Source organism: Rhinolophus sinicus, linkage group LG05, assembly GCF_036562045.2.
Source record: "Rhinolophus sinicus isolate RSC01 linkage group LG05, ASM3656204v1, whole genome shotgun sequence".
NCBI lineage: Eukaryota > Metazoa > Chordata > Mammalia > Chiroptera > Rhinolophidae > Rhinolophus > Rhinolophus sinicus.
The window spans coordinates 89,806,966-89,826,516 of NC_133755.1; the positions used below are offsets into that span (position 1 = coordinate 89,806,966).

General features: G+C 38.0%; 1 protein-coding gene across 6 annotated transcripts in view; it reads left to right on the top strand.

Annotated features, from left to right (window-relative positions):
* The first annotated feature begins 1,031 nt into the window (after positions 1-1,031).
* Positions 1,032-19,551, top strand: part of UBR2 (ubiquitin protein ligase E3 component n-recognin 2) — a 106,110-nt gene continuing 87,590 nt past the window's right edge. For 3 of the 6 annotated variants that reach the window (XR_012496600.1, XM_019738384.2, XM_019738390.2), the window contains exons 1-2: positions 1,035-1,413; positions 8,931-9,190. Coding sequence is in view for 5 of the 6 variants with exons in the window: in XM_019738384.2 (XP_019593943.1) it covers positions 1,336-1,413; positions 8,931-9,190 (338 nt within the window). In the remaining variant the exon portion in view is untranslated. Of the gene's footprint in view, positions 1,414-8,930; positions 9,191-19,551 lie in introns of all 6 variants that reach the window. The other 3 variants (XM_019738385.2, XM_019738388.2, XM_019738383.2) reach the window with 2 other exon arrangements.

Below are 19,551 nucleotides of genomic sequence, written 5' to 3' on the forward strand. Positions count from 1 at the left end.
TAGAATCTTATATTACTTTTCATTTTAAAAGTGATAATAAGGCTTATTTGGACTATGAGGTTATGGGCAATTTTCATTTCCTTAAAAAATACTTGATTAATATTATAGTATTAACAACAATAACAAAAACATGTCCCAAACCTGGACTGAGTCAGAACTTTTTTTTCCCCCTAATGTAATTCACAGTTTCCTTCCGAGAATAAATTAGCATGCCTGATAAAAATATGTCAGGAATTTCCTGATAAATTCTAAGGGAATTGAAGACTCGTTCTAAGAAACCCACTCATCTAACTGTCATTCAAGAGCCTAATTATCTCTAAACAAACATAATTTTCTTTTGTATCTAATCTAAGGATTATCTATTTCTGTAAAACTTTCCTATCAAGAATACAACTTAGAATTGGTTTGCTAGACTCCTTTTCCTTTGCAGCAAGATTTGTAATAAATTTTGATACGTGGTAATAACCAAATTGTTCGGAAATGTTTTCTTTAATGGCAATTAAATATGTTTTAAAACCTTCACAAACCAGGGTAATGTTCACCTTGATGATGAGTCTAAAGGATGACGGGACGATGAATGCCAGGGATATAGACCTATAGGAGTAGAATGGAATTCATTCAATTATCCGAGAAGAATTTGAGTGCCTACCATATACGAGGCTTTGAAAAGTACTCCAGCGTCCACCACGTGCCAGGCACTGTTCTAGAATCTGGGGATACAAAAATGAACAGATGGGGTTTGGGGGAATAAAACTACAGTTCCCACAATACCTTGCTCTTCCGCCTTTTCCCAGGTGGTGGCTTCTTTCCATTATTCTCGTCCCAGGATTCTGAAATAGAAAAGCCCCGCCCGCTCATCGACCCTTTGCCCGTTCTCTCGTTGGGAGATGGACTACAACTCACACAAGGCCTTCGTGGGCGTAGCCTGGAAGGGCTCCACTTCTTCCTGGCTGTGCCGAGGCGGACTACAGTTCCCAGAAAACTTTGCTTCCCCTCTTGGGTGTTATTGCCTCTTTCCCGGTGCGGGACACGGTAGCAGCGAGCGAGTGCCAGGCCTGTGGTGCTCAGTGTCCTTCCCCGGGGCAGGGACGAGGCAGTGACTTGACTCTTCTTGGGCGCTGAGCCGGGGAGGGAGCGCAAGGGGCCGCCGTCCCTCGCTGGCCGGCTCACCTCACGCTACTTACCCTCCCGTCTTCTCCACCCGCCGCCGCCTGGACGATCTCGGACCGACTGCCTGGGGCAGAGGCGGCGATATCGGTCGCCGGGGCTGTGGCGAGGCCGCGGCCCTTGGGGCGGCGGTAGCGGCGTCAGCGCTGGGGAGGAGGAGGAGGGAAGATGGCGTCGGAGCTGGAGCCGGAGGTTCCGGCCATCGACCGGAGTTTGCTGGAATGTTCGGCTGAGGAGACCGCGGGGGTGAGTGCTGGGACCCGGGCAGGGACGTCTGTGCCCTGCAGGCCGAGCCCCGTGGGAGGAACCGACTCCTGGAAATCCTGGAGCGGCCCCGGCTCTCACTTGGGGTAACCACTGCGCGGGGCTCCCCGGCCTCCCCTGCTGGGGAGCGGCCCCGGGAGGCCACCGATCCTTCCCCATCCTCCCCGCTTCATCCTCGGCCAGCCCGCAGCTCTGCTCTGTGCACCAGCCACCTTTGCATTCCTTGTCTGCCCAGGAGAACCAACAGCTCTTCCATTATTCCTCCTTCCCCCACAGTCCCCTTAAGTGCCCAACACAAGGGCTTTTGCCCTTTATGCCGGGTCCTGGAATAGGGCAGGGAAAGGCACTTCCTGGTGTTTGGGGGACAGCCGTCCTCCTTTATCTTTGTGATTCCTATTCCTGGGATAAGCGGAGCCTGGGCTCCTCCACCGTTACATGCTGCCTTCACCAAGCCCTACTTTGTTTCCGGGACGGCCCTGAGCATCAAAGGATGCAGGCGACACAATTGTCCCTCGTCCCCCTCGTCCGTGCGTGTGGACGCCGGTTCGCTCAGGCGACAACATTGAGGGATGTGCGGAAAGCCGTGTCTCAACTGAGTGTAAGAAAGTAGTGGAGGCTGGGAGAGCCAAAATGTCATTTTTCGAGGAGTTGGGGGTCGTTGGGTGGAGAACAAACGTTATATAACTTGGGGACAGCAGCTTTCACCAAATATTGTAGAAGTTAGTAATGTGAGGTTTGGTCACAGCATCGCGGGAGCAGTTATGCTCCAAACTTAAACCTTTCCAACCCAGTATTGGACTGAAACTGGACCATGAACGTGCTTGTGTAAGGAGCAGACTTGTAAAATGATTACTTGAATAAACTCAATGGCATCTGTCTTCAAGAACTGGGATCAGCCATTAGAACAGATGGTCCGGAATGATTATGAATGGACCAAACCAACTTCGGCCCCTCCGCTAAAGCCTTCGATTTAAAAAGCTACTAGGAAGGGAGTGACCTTTGAACATAAGTCAACAATTGGAATGTTATGAACAAAATTTTAGTGGGGCACTGTGGAGCTAGTGAGGAGTTATTTTTGGGTGAATTGATGAGGACACTAAAGTCAGAGTGGAATAAGTGACAGGAGAGGTGAAAAGTCCTTGCTTGTTTTGTTTAAACCCACTTGTTTAGTCTAGGTGTGTTTTCATTTACTTGCTGCTTAATATTACAATAACCCAAGGATTTTCAGTCCCCACCAGCCTTTCATTTATGAGAGATTTGAAAAAGAAAATGAAAGCAGTGTTACAAGTAAACAGTAAAATGGTAATCAGGATTTTCCCTATCCATATGGCCCTATTAAGATCCTTATTGATATCTAATCTGTTATTTACCTCCAGGTAATTTTTTTTTTTACTTCCATCGAATTTTGTGAGTGTTGGCCCAGTGATACCGGCTATGTACTCTTATTTTCCCAATTCTAAAAGTGCAAACTACCAACCAAGTGATTAAAGTTTCAATTTGTTGAGGTTCCCGATGAGATCTGTGGCAGAGACCAGTCAATGCTCCTAGTTCTTGTGCAGTGAAATTCTCAAGCAGATGCAACAAGGGAAATGCAATAAAATTTATTAACTTGGACCTAATTTGAGTTTGTGAGGAGCTACATTTTACTTTTGTTGTTTACTTTTAAATGGTTTTCTGAACAAAAAGATGAAAAAAAATGCTTAGTCTGAAGGCTAACAAAATTCCTTAAAGAAGATTGAAAACTAACTTTAAAACATAAGGTTCTTCCAGCTACATAACCTGGCCTTTCTTTGTGAAGGGTTTATTGTCTGTATTTAGTTAAAACAGCATAACACTTAAAACGATTCTTTCAGCCTAGGCTCCAGGATGGCTCTTGATCACAAATTAAAATGAATGAATAAAGTTTTCTCAGGTTAGAAGTAAATTCTAGAGAGGGTAATCGAGTAAAGAAAGCCTCTATTGCAGCCTTTAAACCTCTGTTACTGGTAGTTTGTTTTGGGATCACATCCATTTAAAATTACTTAATAAGCACTAGTGTCATCTTTCCCAGTTTGTTTATACACTGCTTGTCTTCTAGTATGAGGAAGAAACACGTTTAACTAGTATGCCTCACAGATAAAAGCATGGAAGCATTCTCATCAATAACTAAGTTTAGGGTATTAAAGTGACCCTCCCTTCTCAGTTTTCTCTTTTTCTTGGTAGAATTGATTCCACAAGTATGACTTTCCCAACACTTCTCAAGTCTATGTTGCATGCTCCCATGGATTTGATTATAATATGTTCCAGTGGATGATCAGGATTTAAGAAGTTAATATATTGTTTTTCCCCGAGTATTAAAGAAATACATATTCTTACAGAAGTTTTATGTAGGTTTATGTCTATTGGTTATTTTTTTGCTTTAAAATGTTTGAATTTTATATGTAATTCAAATACACAATTATCTCTGTAGATTTTCCGATTTAGGACATTTCATGTAAATTTCACTTAACAAGATTTTCAAAATTCATTCATGTAGCATGTATCAATACTTCATTCCTTTTTATTGCCAAATGATATTCCATTGTATGCATATACTATATTTTACCTATTTATCAGTTAATGAACATGTGAGTTGTTTCCACTTTTTGGATATTATGTATCATGCTGCTATGAACATTTGTGTACAATTTTTTGTAGAGACATGTTATTTCTCTTGGGCCTATACCCAGGAGTGGAATTGTTGGATCATATGGTAATTCTGTGCTTAACATTTTGAGGAACCTCTCAATTGTTTTACAAAGTAGCTACATCATTACATATCCCACCAGAAGTATAGAAGAGTTCCAATGGATTTCCCCACATCCTTGTAAACACTTGTTACAGTCTTTTTTATTATAAACCATTTGTTGGGTGTGAAGTGGTATCTCATTGTGGTTTTGATTTGTATTTCCTTCATGACTGGTGGTGGTGAGAATCTTTTCATGAGCTTAATGGCTATTTGTATATCTTCTTTGGATATTTCATTTCTTATTTTTGTCTGTTTTCAAATGAGATTTTTTTGGTCTTTTATTATTGACTTTCATATTATTTTGATTTGTGATTGCCTTTACTTCATTTCTGGAATCCATAATATGACTTGTTTAAATTTTTATTAGTATACGTAGTCCCAAAAGCTCCATTTCAGCACTAGTGATTGTTATTTTACGATGAACTTAACATGTTATCCTTGTTTGAGAGCAAAATCAAATGTGGTTAAAGGATACAATTTTAATTGGTTATAGAGTAATAATTAGGTAGGCTAACTTCTAGGGATTCTTTCCTTTTTATGTTGATTGTAGTTGCTCTCTATTCCAGGGCTTAAATTTAGCATTCAAAAGAGGAAAGCTCCTGGAAACATTGTCATAACATGTTTACTTTAGTGGAATGAGTTGACAGTTTCTTTACTTCCCTAAGGAGGACTTCTAATAAGATAATGCTTATTACATGCACCCAAATTGGAAATCTCAGTAATTTTCATGTTGAACACTTACAGTTAGCTTATGTTAGTGAGAATTAATATGAAAAGCTATAGAATTTATTCTTTTGAGAAATATGTGAGCCATTATTCTGAAAGGCAGCCAGAAAGTTTTTCCTCCTGCTTGCTTTCTCTTCACAACTTTTTTTTTCTTTTAATCTACGCTGTTGCAGTTACTAATTCAATGTATCTGGTATAGAATTCCCATGTAAAGGTACTTTGCTTTATATATTGTTTAAATTTAATGATGTTAAAATGCCTGTAATAGATCCCAAATCTATTCCATGGTTTTGAATTTGGAGCATATGCCTGCCTTTCTTGAACCATATTTTTATGTCTTGTTAATAATTTATAATAGCATATAATAAATGATATTTAGAATGAAATGCTTGTTTTACTAATATGTTTTATATGGGGTGGCTGATTTTTCTTTCTTAACACTTTCTGAATTTTTTGTTTGAGAAATCTATGAACAAATTTGACCTGCCAGTGTTGTTGGAGCCACAAAACAATGTAATTTCTTCTGGAAAGCATCTCCTTTTGTTTCCCCTGGTTTAAAATTCTGCAAAACTGAAGTTTAAAGAGAAATGAGACCATAAAATATAAGAAAAACAAAAATTGATTTTTAAAATAAAACCTTTTAAATGTGTTGTAAATTAAAATTACCTGAAGCATAACATTCTTAGATTGTGGAGGTGAAATCTTTGAATCCCAGTGCTTAATTTTTCATTCATAAACAGTAAATTGTTCAGGATAATTTGACTACATTCCTATTTGCTGACAATGGATGAAAAACTGGACATTTACCCTTGGATGTGACCCAGAAAGTGCTTTTTAGTTCAAAGTATTAGATTCTAGTTTGCTTGTTGATTGATGACTGCCTTTCACTGTTGACTTTGATGACTTTTTTTTCCTTGTCCTTTTATAATTACTGAAGAGTGTGTGTGTGTGTGTGTCTCAAGGAGCTCTGTTTTAGGAGTAATTTAGTCTCTTTCCTACTTGCATAAAGTAAACACAACAAAGTAACATTTGGATTTCCTACTTGGATAAAGTAAACACAACAAAGTAACGTTTGGAAAAGATAGTTTTACTTTAGGGGTGCAAACTTTTTTACTGTTTTTGGTCATAAGCTTCCAACCAGTCCTATAAATTAGGAACAAGATTTTTATATTTTTAGTAAAAGTTCTCTGAAATGTGAAATTGATTAGAAAGTTAATATATACCACCTCCTGAATACTTAAAATGTCTTTGTATGTGTTATTTTTAGAAGGAAGAAAGTGGGCTGAAGATTGTACAAGTAATAGTAACATGAAGATTCTTATACTGTTGTCTTAGGGTGTTAGACATCACTTGAACATAAACTTTTTTTTATGGAGGATGTGATTTGGAACTTAAATTGTAATTCGTAGGTAAACACTGGACCTATAATTTAGTTCAGTTAACTGTATTTTTGTAGAAGTGAATCATTTCTTTATTTAAAATTTTTATTTGATTTAGAGCCAAAACGAGTTGTAATTTCAAAAGTAGTATGGAGCACAAATAAACATACAGACAGAATTGGCAGGGGAGGCTGTGCTAAATGATAGACTACAGGGAAAAGACTTGAGACTTAAGGAAATAGGAATAAGAAAGGAAGTGGTTTGAAGGATGCTTTACGTAGGGCTTGTTTGATTTAGTCTTTAGAGGCTGCAGGCCTGGATCTGCTTTATCTTTGCTTTCGTTAAAACCACATGGAGAATCTTCCGCAGTATCAGTGTTCTGTGACAGTAAGTGGTATAAACATATTTATAGTCATTCAGTTGACAGATTTTACTAAATGCCCACTGGGGCCAGGTTCTGTTTTAGACCTGGGGGGATGGAATATGGAAATGGAGAATGTGGGTGAGGAATCAGCTTAGAAAGCATCTTAGAGAAAGTGAAACAAATTGAGATCTGAAGAAAGAGTAGAAAATAGCAGAGTTAGGAGCCAGTGCAGGTCAGGACGAGGAGACAGGAGAGGACGATACACCAGGCAAAGGACCTTGTAAACATGTCAGGGAGTTGACTTGGTCCGCAGTACAAGGGGATGCTGAGTGACATGATCAGATTGGCATTTTGCAATAATCAGTCTGGTAGTGAAGTTGGAAAATGGACCGTAGAGGGGTGGGACTAGTGGGGATCACCAGCTAGGACATTGTTGCACTAATTAATCCTAGTGAAAGATCCAGTGAGGGGTTTAGACGAAGGTAGTGCCTGCGGAGATGGAGGGAAAGAAGTAGATTCAATAAATATTTAAGAAGCCTAATAGACAAACTTAATTGGATATTGGGTTGAGGAAGAAGGAAGATTTTCAGGTTTTCTGGGTAGGTGCTGGTTTCTAAAATAGGGAAAAGAGGAAAATCAGGGGGGTTTTGGTGGTGGTGGGGAATCATTTCAATTTTGGACATACCGAGCTGGTGTTTGAAAGGAAAAACTCTCGCTGCTTCTCTTTCTCTCTGCACACACCAATACTCTGGCCATCAAATATGTGTGTGTGTGTGAGGGGTTTCCCCACACCAAGCAATTCTGTAATTTTCTGCAGACACCAAGTGGGTGTCCTACAGTTCAATTCTGACACTATACACCTCGAGTCAGTATTAGATCTCACAGATTAAGGGCCCAGTCTGCCACAAGACTGCCCCCTTCACCACTTAATATACCAGTCGCAAGCAGTGGGTCTTCAAATTACCCACAACTTCTGTCTGACTTGGCTATAAATCGGGGGTTTCTGCGACCCTTTCTTTGGGTTTGATAATTTGCTAAAACAGCTCAGGGAAACAGTTTATTTACTAGATTACTGGTTTATTAGAAAATGATACAATTCAGGAACAAGAGATGGAAGAGATGCATAGAGCAAGGTATGTGGGAAGGGGCGCAGAGCTTCCCTGCCCCGTGCCAGCCCCTCTGTGTGGTCACCAACTCAGAGGCTCTCTAAACCACGACTCTTAAGGTTCCTTAACTTGGTCCCCAGCCTCTCCCCTCCCCAAGGTTGGGGGTAGAGACTATAAGTTTCAACCTTCTAATCACTAGGTTGGTTCCCCTGGCAACCAGCTCCCCTAAGGGGCTAGTTATGAATAACAGAAGATTCCTCTCACCTTTATCCCACTTATCAGGAAATTTGTTCAAGAGTTTTAGGAGCTTTGTGCCAGAAATGGAAAGAAGACCAAATATGTATTTTTCTTATTGTAAGTCACAATATTACGGTATCTGTTAGGTATCTAAGGATAATTATCACAGGTAATTGGACACAAAAGTTTGGGGACAGAAAAGTGGCTGTTTTGGGTTTGTTTTTAGCGGGGAGAGCAAAGGAAAGTGGTTACAGGGAGGTTGATGAGGGAAATAATGCATAATTGATGGAGCAGAGTCTCTGGACATTCATAAAAGAGTGATACATTATGTCATTTATTAATCAGAAATATAACTAATGTATTGGCTGTTGGTGTTCACTGTGTGCTCTTCCTGTCAGCAAACTGACAAGAGAATCCAAGTCACAATCAGAATATTGGGGAGATCACTTCATAAGGAATAAATTACTAATCACTGTGTTATACACCTGACTAATACTATTGTATGTTAACTGTAACAGAAAATAATTGAAGACAATAATTGAAAAGAAAAAATATAATTTGAAAAAAGTGTTAGAAAGGGAAGTCAGATGGGCTCAATGGCTAGTGTCTTCTATGATGATTTGTTGTCATTTTCCTGAACTGCCTGCAGAAGGTTGCTTCTGGAGTCGAGGAGAGGGGCTCACTTCACTTTAATTTTACTTTTGCTTTGAGCAAAGTAGAATTCTAAAATATTTTGCATTTTAATAAAGTTCTAAATTTTACCCTGTTTGGAAAGCAGACAGCATTGATGAGTGTTGTCACCAAAATAGTTCATAAGACTCTTATTGTTTTTGTACCTAAAAGAAAATAGAGTAGATTTATTCTAAATTAGTAGTTTATTGACATGGTTTAAAACTTTTTTTTCTTTCTTTTTTTTAAAGAAATGGCTGCAAGCAACTGACCTCACGAGAGAAGTGTACCAGCATTTAGCCCACTATGTACCCAAAATCTACTGCAGGGGTCCCAACCCTTTTCCACAGAAGGAAGAGATGCTGGCACAGCATGTGCTGTTGGGCCCGATGGAATGGTACCTTTGTGGTGAAGATCCCGCGTTTGGATTTCCTAAACTTGAACAAGCCAACAAACCTTCTCATCTTTGTGGTCGTGTTTTTAAAGTAGGAGAGCCTACATACTCTTGCAGGTAAAATACTGTAATTTTCTTTCTAAAAAGCTGCCAAAAATGTGTTAAATGTATTTCCTTTAAGGAAGGAAAAAACTATTAAAATTGTAATAATATATACCGATAACAAAAGGTGAATACAAGTCATGTGTACATTTTTTGGCACCGCCAATATATATTGGGGGTGCCAAAAAATCATATATATATATATGTGTGTGTGTGTGTATGTGTATATATACACACATATATACATGCAAATATGTATGGTGTAATAAATAATTATGAAACAAATATTCATGTAATTATTTTCCAGGTCAAGCAATAGAACATCACCAGCATTCCAGAAACCTGCTGTATGCTTTCTTCCCACCCCATAATTAACTGCTGCCTTGACTCTTGTAATAATCACTTCCTTGCTTTTCTTGATAGTTACTCTTTTTGATGTTCAGATTATCCCACATTTGGCCTGTGGGAGCTCTGCCACACAGCTAGCTTCTTTGTCCTTTTTGTACTTCATTCGTGTTTGAGTGCTGCTTTGCTTTCTGGCTCAAGGTGTTCACAGTTCACGCTGTATGTACTCTGACCCATATGTAGAATCATGGTACTGGACCGAACCGGGTCCTAATGCTTAGTAGTTGCCAGCCAAAAGACAACTCCGAGATGATTTTATGAGAAGGAATTGTATTGCGAGGCAGCAAGGAAGGACACACTGGGGATATTCCCAGAGCAGAGTGTCCCCGAACAAAGCATCGAAGCCATCTTTATCACGGGAAATCAGGCATAAACATCAAGGTACTAGGCTTTGTCATTGCATGTATGGGTGGGGACATTCCAGTGCACACGCAGTCAGGAATCGTGGCTATACATACATCACATGTTCAAAAATGGAGGAAGATCTCTGCCTCTGGGTGGAGATTTTAGTATTGTAATGAGGGAAGTTCATGAGGTCCCTGGAGGGTCCTTCAGGCTGTTCCAGCTGGTCTCAGGCGGTTTCAGCTGGTTTACCCTCTGGTCCTGCAAAGTGTCCTGGGTTTGTTCCTGAGACACAGGTCTAGCCATCATCAGTGTCAGGGATTGTGGGTATGGATAAACATCGGACTAATTCTTGGTCTTTCTGTGTAATGTTCAACAAAGCACAAGGTAGCATTACACAAACCTTATACATTTTAGAGTGATCTAAATGGGGTTACAGGTTAAGCGAGGCAAAGTTATAAACTCTAAACAAAGGTTAATCTATGCCAGGTTACCTGCTAGGCTACATGTGTAGGTTAGGTTTCAAACAGCCATTTCTGCAAGGAGTTTCCTTTTCGTTGAGAACGGTAGTTAGAAACCATGATCTGGGTGCTATACGTATGTGCTTCTTGCTGCTACGATGACTTGACTTTTTTTTTCATTTTAATTGTTAAGAGTTGAGTATACAAGGGTAGAGGGTAAGGAGGAAAATGCCTGTCTTCTTTATGACTTTCTATTCCTATTTCTCAGAACTAATCATTAACATTTTCTTATATATCCTTCCAGAAGTTATCTATGCATCTGAAGGCTTGTATATATAATTGTTTCAAACATACGTATATGCAAACATACATACAAAATGGGATATGTTATATATACTGGGCTAAATTTTCCTTTCTCTAACAAAATCTTGACATCAGTTCATTTCAGCTAATATAGCTAGATTGTGTGGATGTACTATTAATAGAGGCATTGTATAACATTTTTTCCCCATGTCTTATTTCCTGTTAAGACTAATAAGCTTAATTTTGGTGAAGGCCTCTGGGCGGCCATGGTAGTCTTTATGAGAGCATGGTTAGAATCCCAATAGAGATCTTTTTATATATTGACAGACTGTTAGATCTAGTTTTTTGTCTGTCTTTACAAAAATCTCTTTGAGTCCTTAATTGATGTTGGAAGCAATAGAGATAGTTTAACCTCATAATTTACAGATGAGGAAACTGAGGTTCAGTTATTTCAGTAATGCCTTTTGTAGCAAAAGGAACCAATTTCAAAGCGTGCATTTGTGTGGCATGCCTTAATTTTCAGTCTGGAGCATTTCCTCAGTTTTTATTTTGACTTTCATGATCTTGACACTTTTGAAGATTACAGGCCAGTTACTTTGTAAATGTCTGTCAATTTGGGTTTGTGTAATAAACTTCATGATTAGGTTCAGGTTGCATCTTTCACAGGAATATCACAGAAATCACCTGTTTTCATTGTACCCTATCAAGTAGCATATGATTTTGATTTGTTCGATAACTGGTGATATTAACTTGGATCACTTGATTAAGGGGATACTGCAAGACTTCTCCGCTGTGCCATTAACTCTTTTCCCCTCTGTGATCAGGATTTTGTGGGGAGTATTTTGAGACTATTAAATATCCTGTTTATTGCCAAGCATTCAATTTATTCATTTATTTATCTCAGTATGTATTCATGGAGTCCCATTATTCTTGTGCTCAAATTGTTCTAGATTTGACCAGTGGGAGGTCCTTCAAGCTGTCGTCTTTATTCTTTTTCATGTCCCCATCGTTCTTGGAGCACTTCCTTTTTCTTTCTGACACAAGATGTTTTGGGTACATGTTGGACTTTTCCCTTCCCCAGCTCTGAAACCAACCACTTCTGCAAGGAGCCTGGTTCCTTTTTGATAGAGATTCGTGTGTAGAAATAAGACACAGGTATGATTGTTCCTGTTGGTATATCACTAATCCCAGGCCCTCTCAGTGGATGTGTTGAAAGAGTTAGTGAAAACCATGCTTTTACATTGATCTCTCCAGTTCCAGTCCAGCCCCATAGGATTCTTTCTCGTTTTCTCCCTGTGCATATTTGTAACTCCCTTCTCTGATGAACCTGCTTCTCATCCTAAACTATTTACTTATTTGATCACTCCCCTTTATGTACCCATTCTCTTGCTGTTCCTGCCGCACAACTCTGTGTAGTTGGGGTGGCCCTCCTTACCCCATTTGGGCTCCACACCCTGTGCTGGGCCATGGTGGCCTCCCTCCACCTCCTGTTGGGGCAGATATAAAATAAGTCTTACTGTAAGATGCATGGTCTTTAATCCAGGTCATGGCCTTTCTGGTGTCTCGGCCGTATGTCTGCCTGGACCGGAATTCCAAAGTCCTCTAGTATCTCTGTGGCACTCTCAGCTCCACAGCAGTCACTCCGCAGTAAACTTGGAGAGTGGCTCCCTGTGCATGGGCAGCCCAACCCTCAGCCAAGAACTCATTTACTGGCGACCCCCACATAGACTTCCGCCCCTCTCTGGTCCCTCCCATTTTGCACAGGTTCCACCTTTCTGGTGCCTTTACCCAGGGCTTCTTGCTGTTTCACCTGCCCCAGACTCTAGGCTCAGCTCAGCAGTCTCTTCTTGCTCTGCTTAGACTAGCTCACTGTGCCACAGGTGGAGCTTCCACCCTCAGTGAGGGGCAGAGCCCTCGCGACACTCAGTCACCTCATGAGCTTCCCTTCTCTTAGTTATTGCAGTCTAGTGCTGCCTGTTCAATGCCTGGAAATAGTTGCCTCGTGTATTCATCTAGTTTCATGCTCATGTACAGTGGGAGGGTTAGTTCAGTACCAGTTATTCTGTCATAACCAGAAGTGCAAGTTCCAAAATTAGTTTTAACAGTGAAAGGTGCTTGTGCTTGCTGAGCTCCTCCTGGGCACCAAATTGAATGCTAAGTGCTTTCTTTACATATAATCACGTTTAATCCTTCTGTAAACTTCTGAGCACATGGGCTCAGAGTAGTTTAAGTGACTTACCTGCAGTCATACAATTTGGAACCAGGGCTCTCTGACTCGAAAGTCCTTCTTAGTTCATCTTTCTTTGATTCTCAAATATTGGTGTCTTACGAATTTTTCACTCAGTAAAATGAGGGAAAAAGTAGGAAAAATGGACTGTTTTTCTTAGAGCTAAATTTGTTTCATTCTTAAATTCTGAGATTCTTTGTTAAAATGTTAGTCTATAAAACCAAGGCAATTAATTAAGTAGTTTTGTTTTTTAATACTCTTAGAAAAAAAATTAGCAGCCCTTTTTTTGGTCATTCTACTGGTCCCTGTAACGCAGCAATCTGGGAACTACTACACAGTAGCCCTCTGATTCCTAACCAGAAAATCAGGTTGCAATCAATACTATCTTGTGTACCACCAAGTACATGCAAAGAATATTAAATAAAAATCATACGTGGTCTGGAGAAAGCTTTTGGTGACTCAGAATTAGGGACTTGACCTGCACCCTTTTCTCCATCATTATCCAGTTAGGCTGCTCTATAAGCCACTTTTTCCCAATTGCAGGTGTTTGGCACATATTATGGTGCCTCTTACATACTAGGTGCTCAGCAAATATTGTTGAGCAAATGTCTGTTACATTGTTTAAAATACAGAGGACAGTTTTAAAGATGTGATTTTGCTGTTCCTACTTTAGTTAAATAGCTTGAGTATTCCTGTTTGTTGCACGTTTCCATACTTGTCTAGTCCATACTTGTCTAGCAGCAATATTGCATTTATTATAAACCAGCTACTTTCTTGGGTGTTGCTCATGGTTCTGTACATACCCCATTTGGGATATGTAAGATTTTTTTTAAACCAAATACTTAGCCTTCAGATAAGTTACTGAGCCATCTCAAGCAGAGGGGGTTTTATTCCTTCTGTCTGGAAATAAAAAGCTCTAATATGGAAGAGCCCCCTTATATCCAGTAAGAAACATTGTGTATTCACTTTCTTGCTTTTTAAAAAACTTGGAAGACTTGATGTCTTTTTAGCAGAATTCTATTTTAAGACTGTTTCTTTTTAAGGTGAGTAGTCCAGAGATCGAAATCAGTGCTGCTTTAGTTTTTAAAATGTTAGCTACCTCTAATTGTGGATGTGATATATGAATGCAATATGACTATATATACTGTAACTGTGGCTTTTTTTCATTTAACAATTCGTCTTAAAGATATTTCCCTGTCCGTATCTACATCATTGTTTTAACTGCTGTGTTTCATAGTAAGGCCAGGCCATAATTTACTCGATTCCCCGAGGGTAATTACCCTGAATTTCCAGGGTATTTTTCCTGTAGCCAACCGTGCTGTGGAGAACACCCTGTAGATATTTGTACACATCTATTTTTCAAGGTAAATAACCTAGAAGTAGAATTTCAATGCTGTGTTGTCACTGTGGCCTTCAGTATATTGGAATTTCCCTTGTGTACAATACTTTCTCCTACCTGGGAAAATGACAGTAGGTGGGCGGTTGGTATCTCCTAGATAATCTAGTCTGGATGCCTGTAGTTGTCTATAATTGGTTTTAGATTCTTGGTTTGGAGATTTATGATCATTTTTATTCTGCCGCAGTTTCATGCAGGATTGAACATAGAAGTACACGGGGTATAATATCAACTTTACATGTATACTTTTGTCTGTTAGGAAATAGTAGAACTGTGGATAGGTTACTATGGGGTAATCCTTTCAGGTAAGGAAACTCAGGCTTATATTACCAAAACTTTCCTGTTGGTACCCTATTTGAGTTTTTTTAAGTGACATTTTACATATTTCTAAAGGCACAAGTCTTAATTGTACATTTTTTACAATAGTGAACCTCATGTAATTCGCATTCTGTCAAGATACGGAACATTCCCATCTGACTAGAAATTTCCCTGTTCCCAGCTTCAGCTCCTACATAACCACTATTCTGATATTTTCCCCATAGATTAGATTTGCCTCTTCTAGAACTTCATGAAAATGAAATCGTACTCTTGTGCCTGGCTTCTTTTACTCAGTATGCCTATCAGATTTATCCATGATATTGTGATTATTAGAAATTGGTTCCATCCTTGTTGCTGAGTAGTAGCCCACTGTATGAATGTGCTGTAAACTGCCTTCGTCTGTTGTCCTGGTGGTGAATGTTTGGGTTTTTTTCCAGTTTGAAGCGATCATGAGTAAAACTTCTATGACCTTTTGTTTGAGTGGCTCATTCCCTTCTTTTAGTGGAAATTCTAAACATTTAAAGGAAAGAAAAATAGTAATTTAAATCATAAATCATATCAGCTCATGCCAACATTATTTGAAATGCAACATGTTAAAGTATTAGGCATTATTATTCTGTACTTAATCATACTTCTATGTGCTTAATATACCAAATAACATAAATCTTGTGCTATTAAAAACCTTCAGCTTTTTATGACACATTTTAGGAATATCAAGACACCATGAAGTTCGGCCTTTCTAGACTGGAATCTAATACAGTGAACACTCTTCACTGATAGAGTAGTTGCTGGCTGTGAGCATTTGTAAACAAGTTTTCTTGTAAACATATGTTTAATTTTTCGTAGATAAATCCCTAAGAGTGGAATTGATGGGTCAAAGGGCAGGTATATGTTGAACTTAGTAAGAAACTGCCAAAACTTTTTCCAAAATGGTTTTTCATTCCCACCAGTAATGTATGAAAGTTCCACTTGCTCAATATTCTCACCAACATTTGATATTGTCAGTTTTTTTAATTTTAGCCATTCTGTGTAGTGGTATCTCATTATGATTTTAATTTTCCTGATGACTAACGATGTTGGTGCAATTTTACATGTGCTCATAGCTCATCATTTGACTTCTGAAGTTTTTTATTTTATTATTTTATTTTATTTTATTGGGGAAAGGGAACAGGACTTTATTGGGGAACAGTGTGTACTTCCAGGACTTTTTTCCAAGTCAAGTTGTTGTCCTTTCAATTTTAGTTGTGGAGGGTGCTGTTCAGCTTCAAGTTGTTGTCCTTTCAGTCTTAGTTGTGGAGGGCACAGCTCAGCTCCAGGTCCAGTTGCCGTTGCTAGTTGCAGGGGGCACAGCCCACCATCCCTTGCGGGACTCGAGGAATCGAGCTGGCAACTTTGTGGTTGAGAGCCCACTGGCCCATGTGGGAATCGAACCGGTAGCCTTCAGAGTTAGGAGCATGGAGCTCTAACCGCCTGAGCCACTGGGCCAGCCCCCTGACTTCTGAAGTTTTTGTTCAAGTCTTTTGTCCATTTTTTATTGGATTGTTCATCTTTACCATTGAGTTTTGAAGTTCTTTATATATTCTGGATACAGGTACTTTGTCATACTTTTTTTTTTTTTTAATTAAAGTTTATTGAGTAACAGTGGTTAGTAAAGTTACATAGGTTTCAAGTGTACAATTCTGGAATACATCCTCTATATATCACATTGTGTGTTTACCACCCAGAGTCAGTTCTCCTTCCATCACCACATATTTGATCCCCTTGTCAGACATATTTGTGAATATTTTCCCCCAGTCTGTGGCCTACCTACATGGTGTCTTTTGATGACAGAAGTTTTTAATTTTGATGAAGTTCAATTTACTAGTTTTTTTCTTTTGTGATGATTGTTTCCGATGTTTAAGAAATGCCTGCCTTCTCCCAGGTGGCAAAGATTCTCTATGTTTCTTTTGAAGTTTAGATTTTATATTTGGGTCTATGATACATCTCAAACTCATTTTTTATGTGACTTGAAGTGTCAGGGTTGATCTTTGTTTTATTACATGTGGATTTCCAGTTGTTCCAGCACCATTGTTCCTTTTCCCATTGAATTGTTTTGGTACCTTATCAAAAACCATTTGACTGTGCAAATGTGGGTCTATTTCAGATCACTTTAATCTATTACTTTTATTGATATGGCTATTCTTATGCTAATAAGCACATTCATTATCTTGATTACTGTAGCTTTATAGTAAGACTTGAATTGATTAGTGTAAATCTTCCATTTTTCATTTTTTTTATCTGTTTCAGGTCCTTTGCATTTATACGTTTTAGAATTAGCTTGTTAGTTTTTATTTTTAAGAAAGACTGCTTAGATTATGATTCGGATTGCATTGAATCTATAGATCAGTTTGGGGAGAATTGACATTATAACAATGTTCAGTTTTCTAATCCATAAACATCTTATACTCGTATCTCTCCATTTATTGAGGTTTTCTTCTTTAATCTCTTTTAGCAATGTCTTACAGTTTTTAACGTAAAAGTTGTGCACACTTTTTGTTATATTTATTCCTAAGTATTTTATGATGGTATGTTTCTTAGTTTTAGTTTCCATTTTTTTCCTGTGAGTATAAAGAAATACAGTTGGTTTCTGATGTTCAACTGTTTCCTGTGACCTTACTGAAGTCACTTAGTAATAGTTCTAAGTAGTTTTTGTTTTTTTTCCTTCCTTGGAATTTTTACATAATCATGTCTTCTCTGAATGGGCAGTTTTACTTTTTCTTTTTCAATCTTTTTGCCTTTTATTTCTTTTTTGTGCCTTACTGCACTGGTGAAAGTGGGACATCTTTGCCTTGTTCCCAGTTTTTTAGCGGGGGAGGCATTCAGTCTTTCACTATTAAGTATGTTAGGTATCGTTTTCTCATTCGTATCCTTTATCTCATTCAGGAAGTTCCCTTCTGTTCCTAGTTTGTTGAGTTTTTTTTTAGATTTTATTATAATTGACTATTATAATTGACTATGTCAAGTCCTTTTATTGCATCTATTGAAATTATCGTTTTCCTTTTTCATTCCATTAGTGATTGCATTGATTAATTCTTCAAATGTTTCTCATTACTGAGATAAATGGCACTTGAATGTATTGCTGGATTCAATTTGCTAATGTGTTAAAGATTTTTGTGTTTGTATTCCATGAAATAAACCATTCTGTCATTTTATTAAAATTTATTTGTCTGATCTTAGTATCAGTTATGCTGACCTTATAGAATGAATTGGGAAGTAATCCCTTTCCCTATACTTTCTGAAGAATGAATAAATTTGGTATGATTGCTTCCTTAAATGCTTGGTAGAATTTGCCAGTAAAACAAACCATCAAGATCTGGTGTTTTCTTTGGAGGAAGTTTTTGATGATAAATTAAATTCCTTTGTTACTTATTAGCGTTATTCAGAATAGTATCATCTCGTATCAATTTTGGTAACTTAATTTTCAAGAAATATGTTTCATTGTATGTCAAGTTTATAGACATAAAGTTGCACATAATATTTTCTTATCCTATTGATGTCTCTGGTATCTATAGTGATGTCCCCTCTTTCTTTCGTTTCTGATATTAGTAATTCATGTTTTCTCTCTTTTATCCATTTTATTAATCTTTTCAAAGAATCGGTTCTTGGCTTTGTTATAATAATTTTTCTTAGGTCTGTTTTATTGATTTCTGCTTTTGTTATTCTACTTATTTTAGATTTAATATGCTTATATTTTATTCTTTAATCGATGTGTTATTTACATTGTTGAGTTTCCAAATATTTGGTGCTTTCCTAGATATCATATTGTAACTGATTTCTAACACAATTAAATGTTCTATAAGGTTTCATTTCAGTCTTGAAATTTATTGAGACTTGTTTTATGACTTAGCAATATGATCAGTCTTAAACATTCCATATAAACTTGAAAAGGTATATTCTTCAGTTGTTGTATGTAATGCTCCCTCTGAGTATAGGTTAGGACAAGGTGGTTGATAGTGCCATCGAGTTCTTCTGTATACTTATGATTTTATTGACTAGCTCTGTGAATTACTGAAAGGGATGTTAAGATCTTCAGATATGATTTGTGTATTTACTTCTTTTAATTCTATCAGTTTATGTTTCATGTATCTATAAGCTATTTTATTAGCCACATAGGTAGATATTTATAATTACTGTTACTTCCTGATATATTGACCCTTTTATCATTATGAAATGTCAATATCTTTTATTAATTCTGGTAACATTCCTTGTCTCAAGGTCTATTTTTATCAGATTTTAATATAGCTACTCCTTTCATAACATATCAGTTACACTTTTTTCCCCAGTGGTTCCCCTAGAATTTGCAATATGTAGTATTTACAACTAATCAAAGTCCACTTTGTTCAAGAAAGTTTTTCTTTTGCCTTTACTTTTGTTTTTTGTTTGTCTTGACTTGTTTGCCTTCACTTTTTGTTTGTTTGCCTCCTTTACTTTTGAAGGATAATTTTGCAGGAGCAGAATTCTAGTTTGGTGGGGCTTTTTTCTTTCAATACTTTTAAATGTTTCACTCTCCTCCTGCTTGCATGATTTCTAAGAAGTCAGATTAATTTTTATCTTCGCTTCTCTCTAGGTAAGGTGTTTTTCTCCTCTGGCTTCTTTCAGGATTTTGTTTTTCTTTATCTTTGATTTTGTGTAGTTTGAAAATTATATGCCTACATGCATATAGTTTTGTGGGATTTATCACGCTTGTTGTTCTCCAAGCTTCCTGGATCTGTGATTTTTGTGTCTTTAATTTAGGGAAATTATCAATAATTGTCTTTTACATATTTCTTCTGTTCCTTGCTCTCTTCCTTCCTTGTTGGGATTCCCATTACACGTACGTTACACCGTTTGTAGTTGTTCTCCAGTTCATCGATATTCTGTTCTGTTTTTCTTCCAGTCTTTTTTC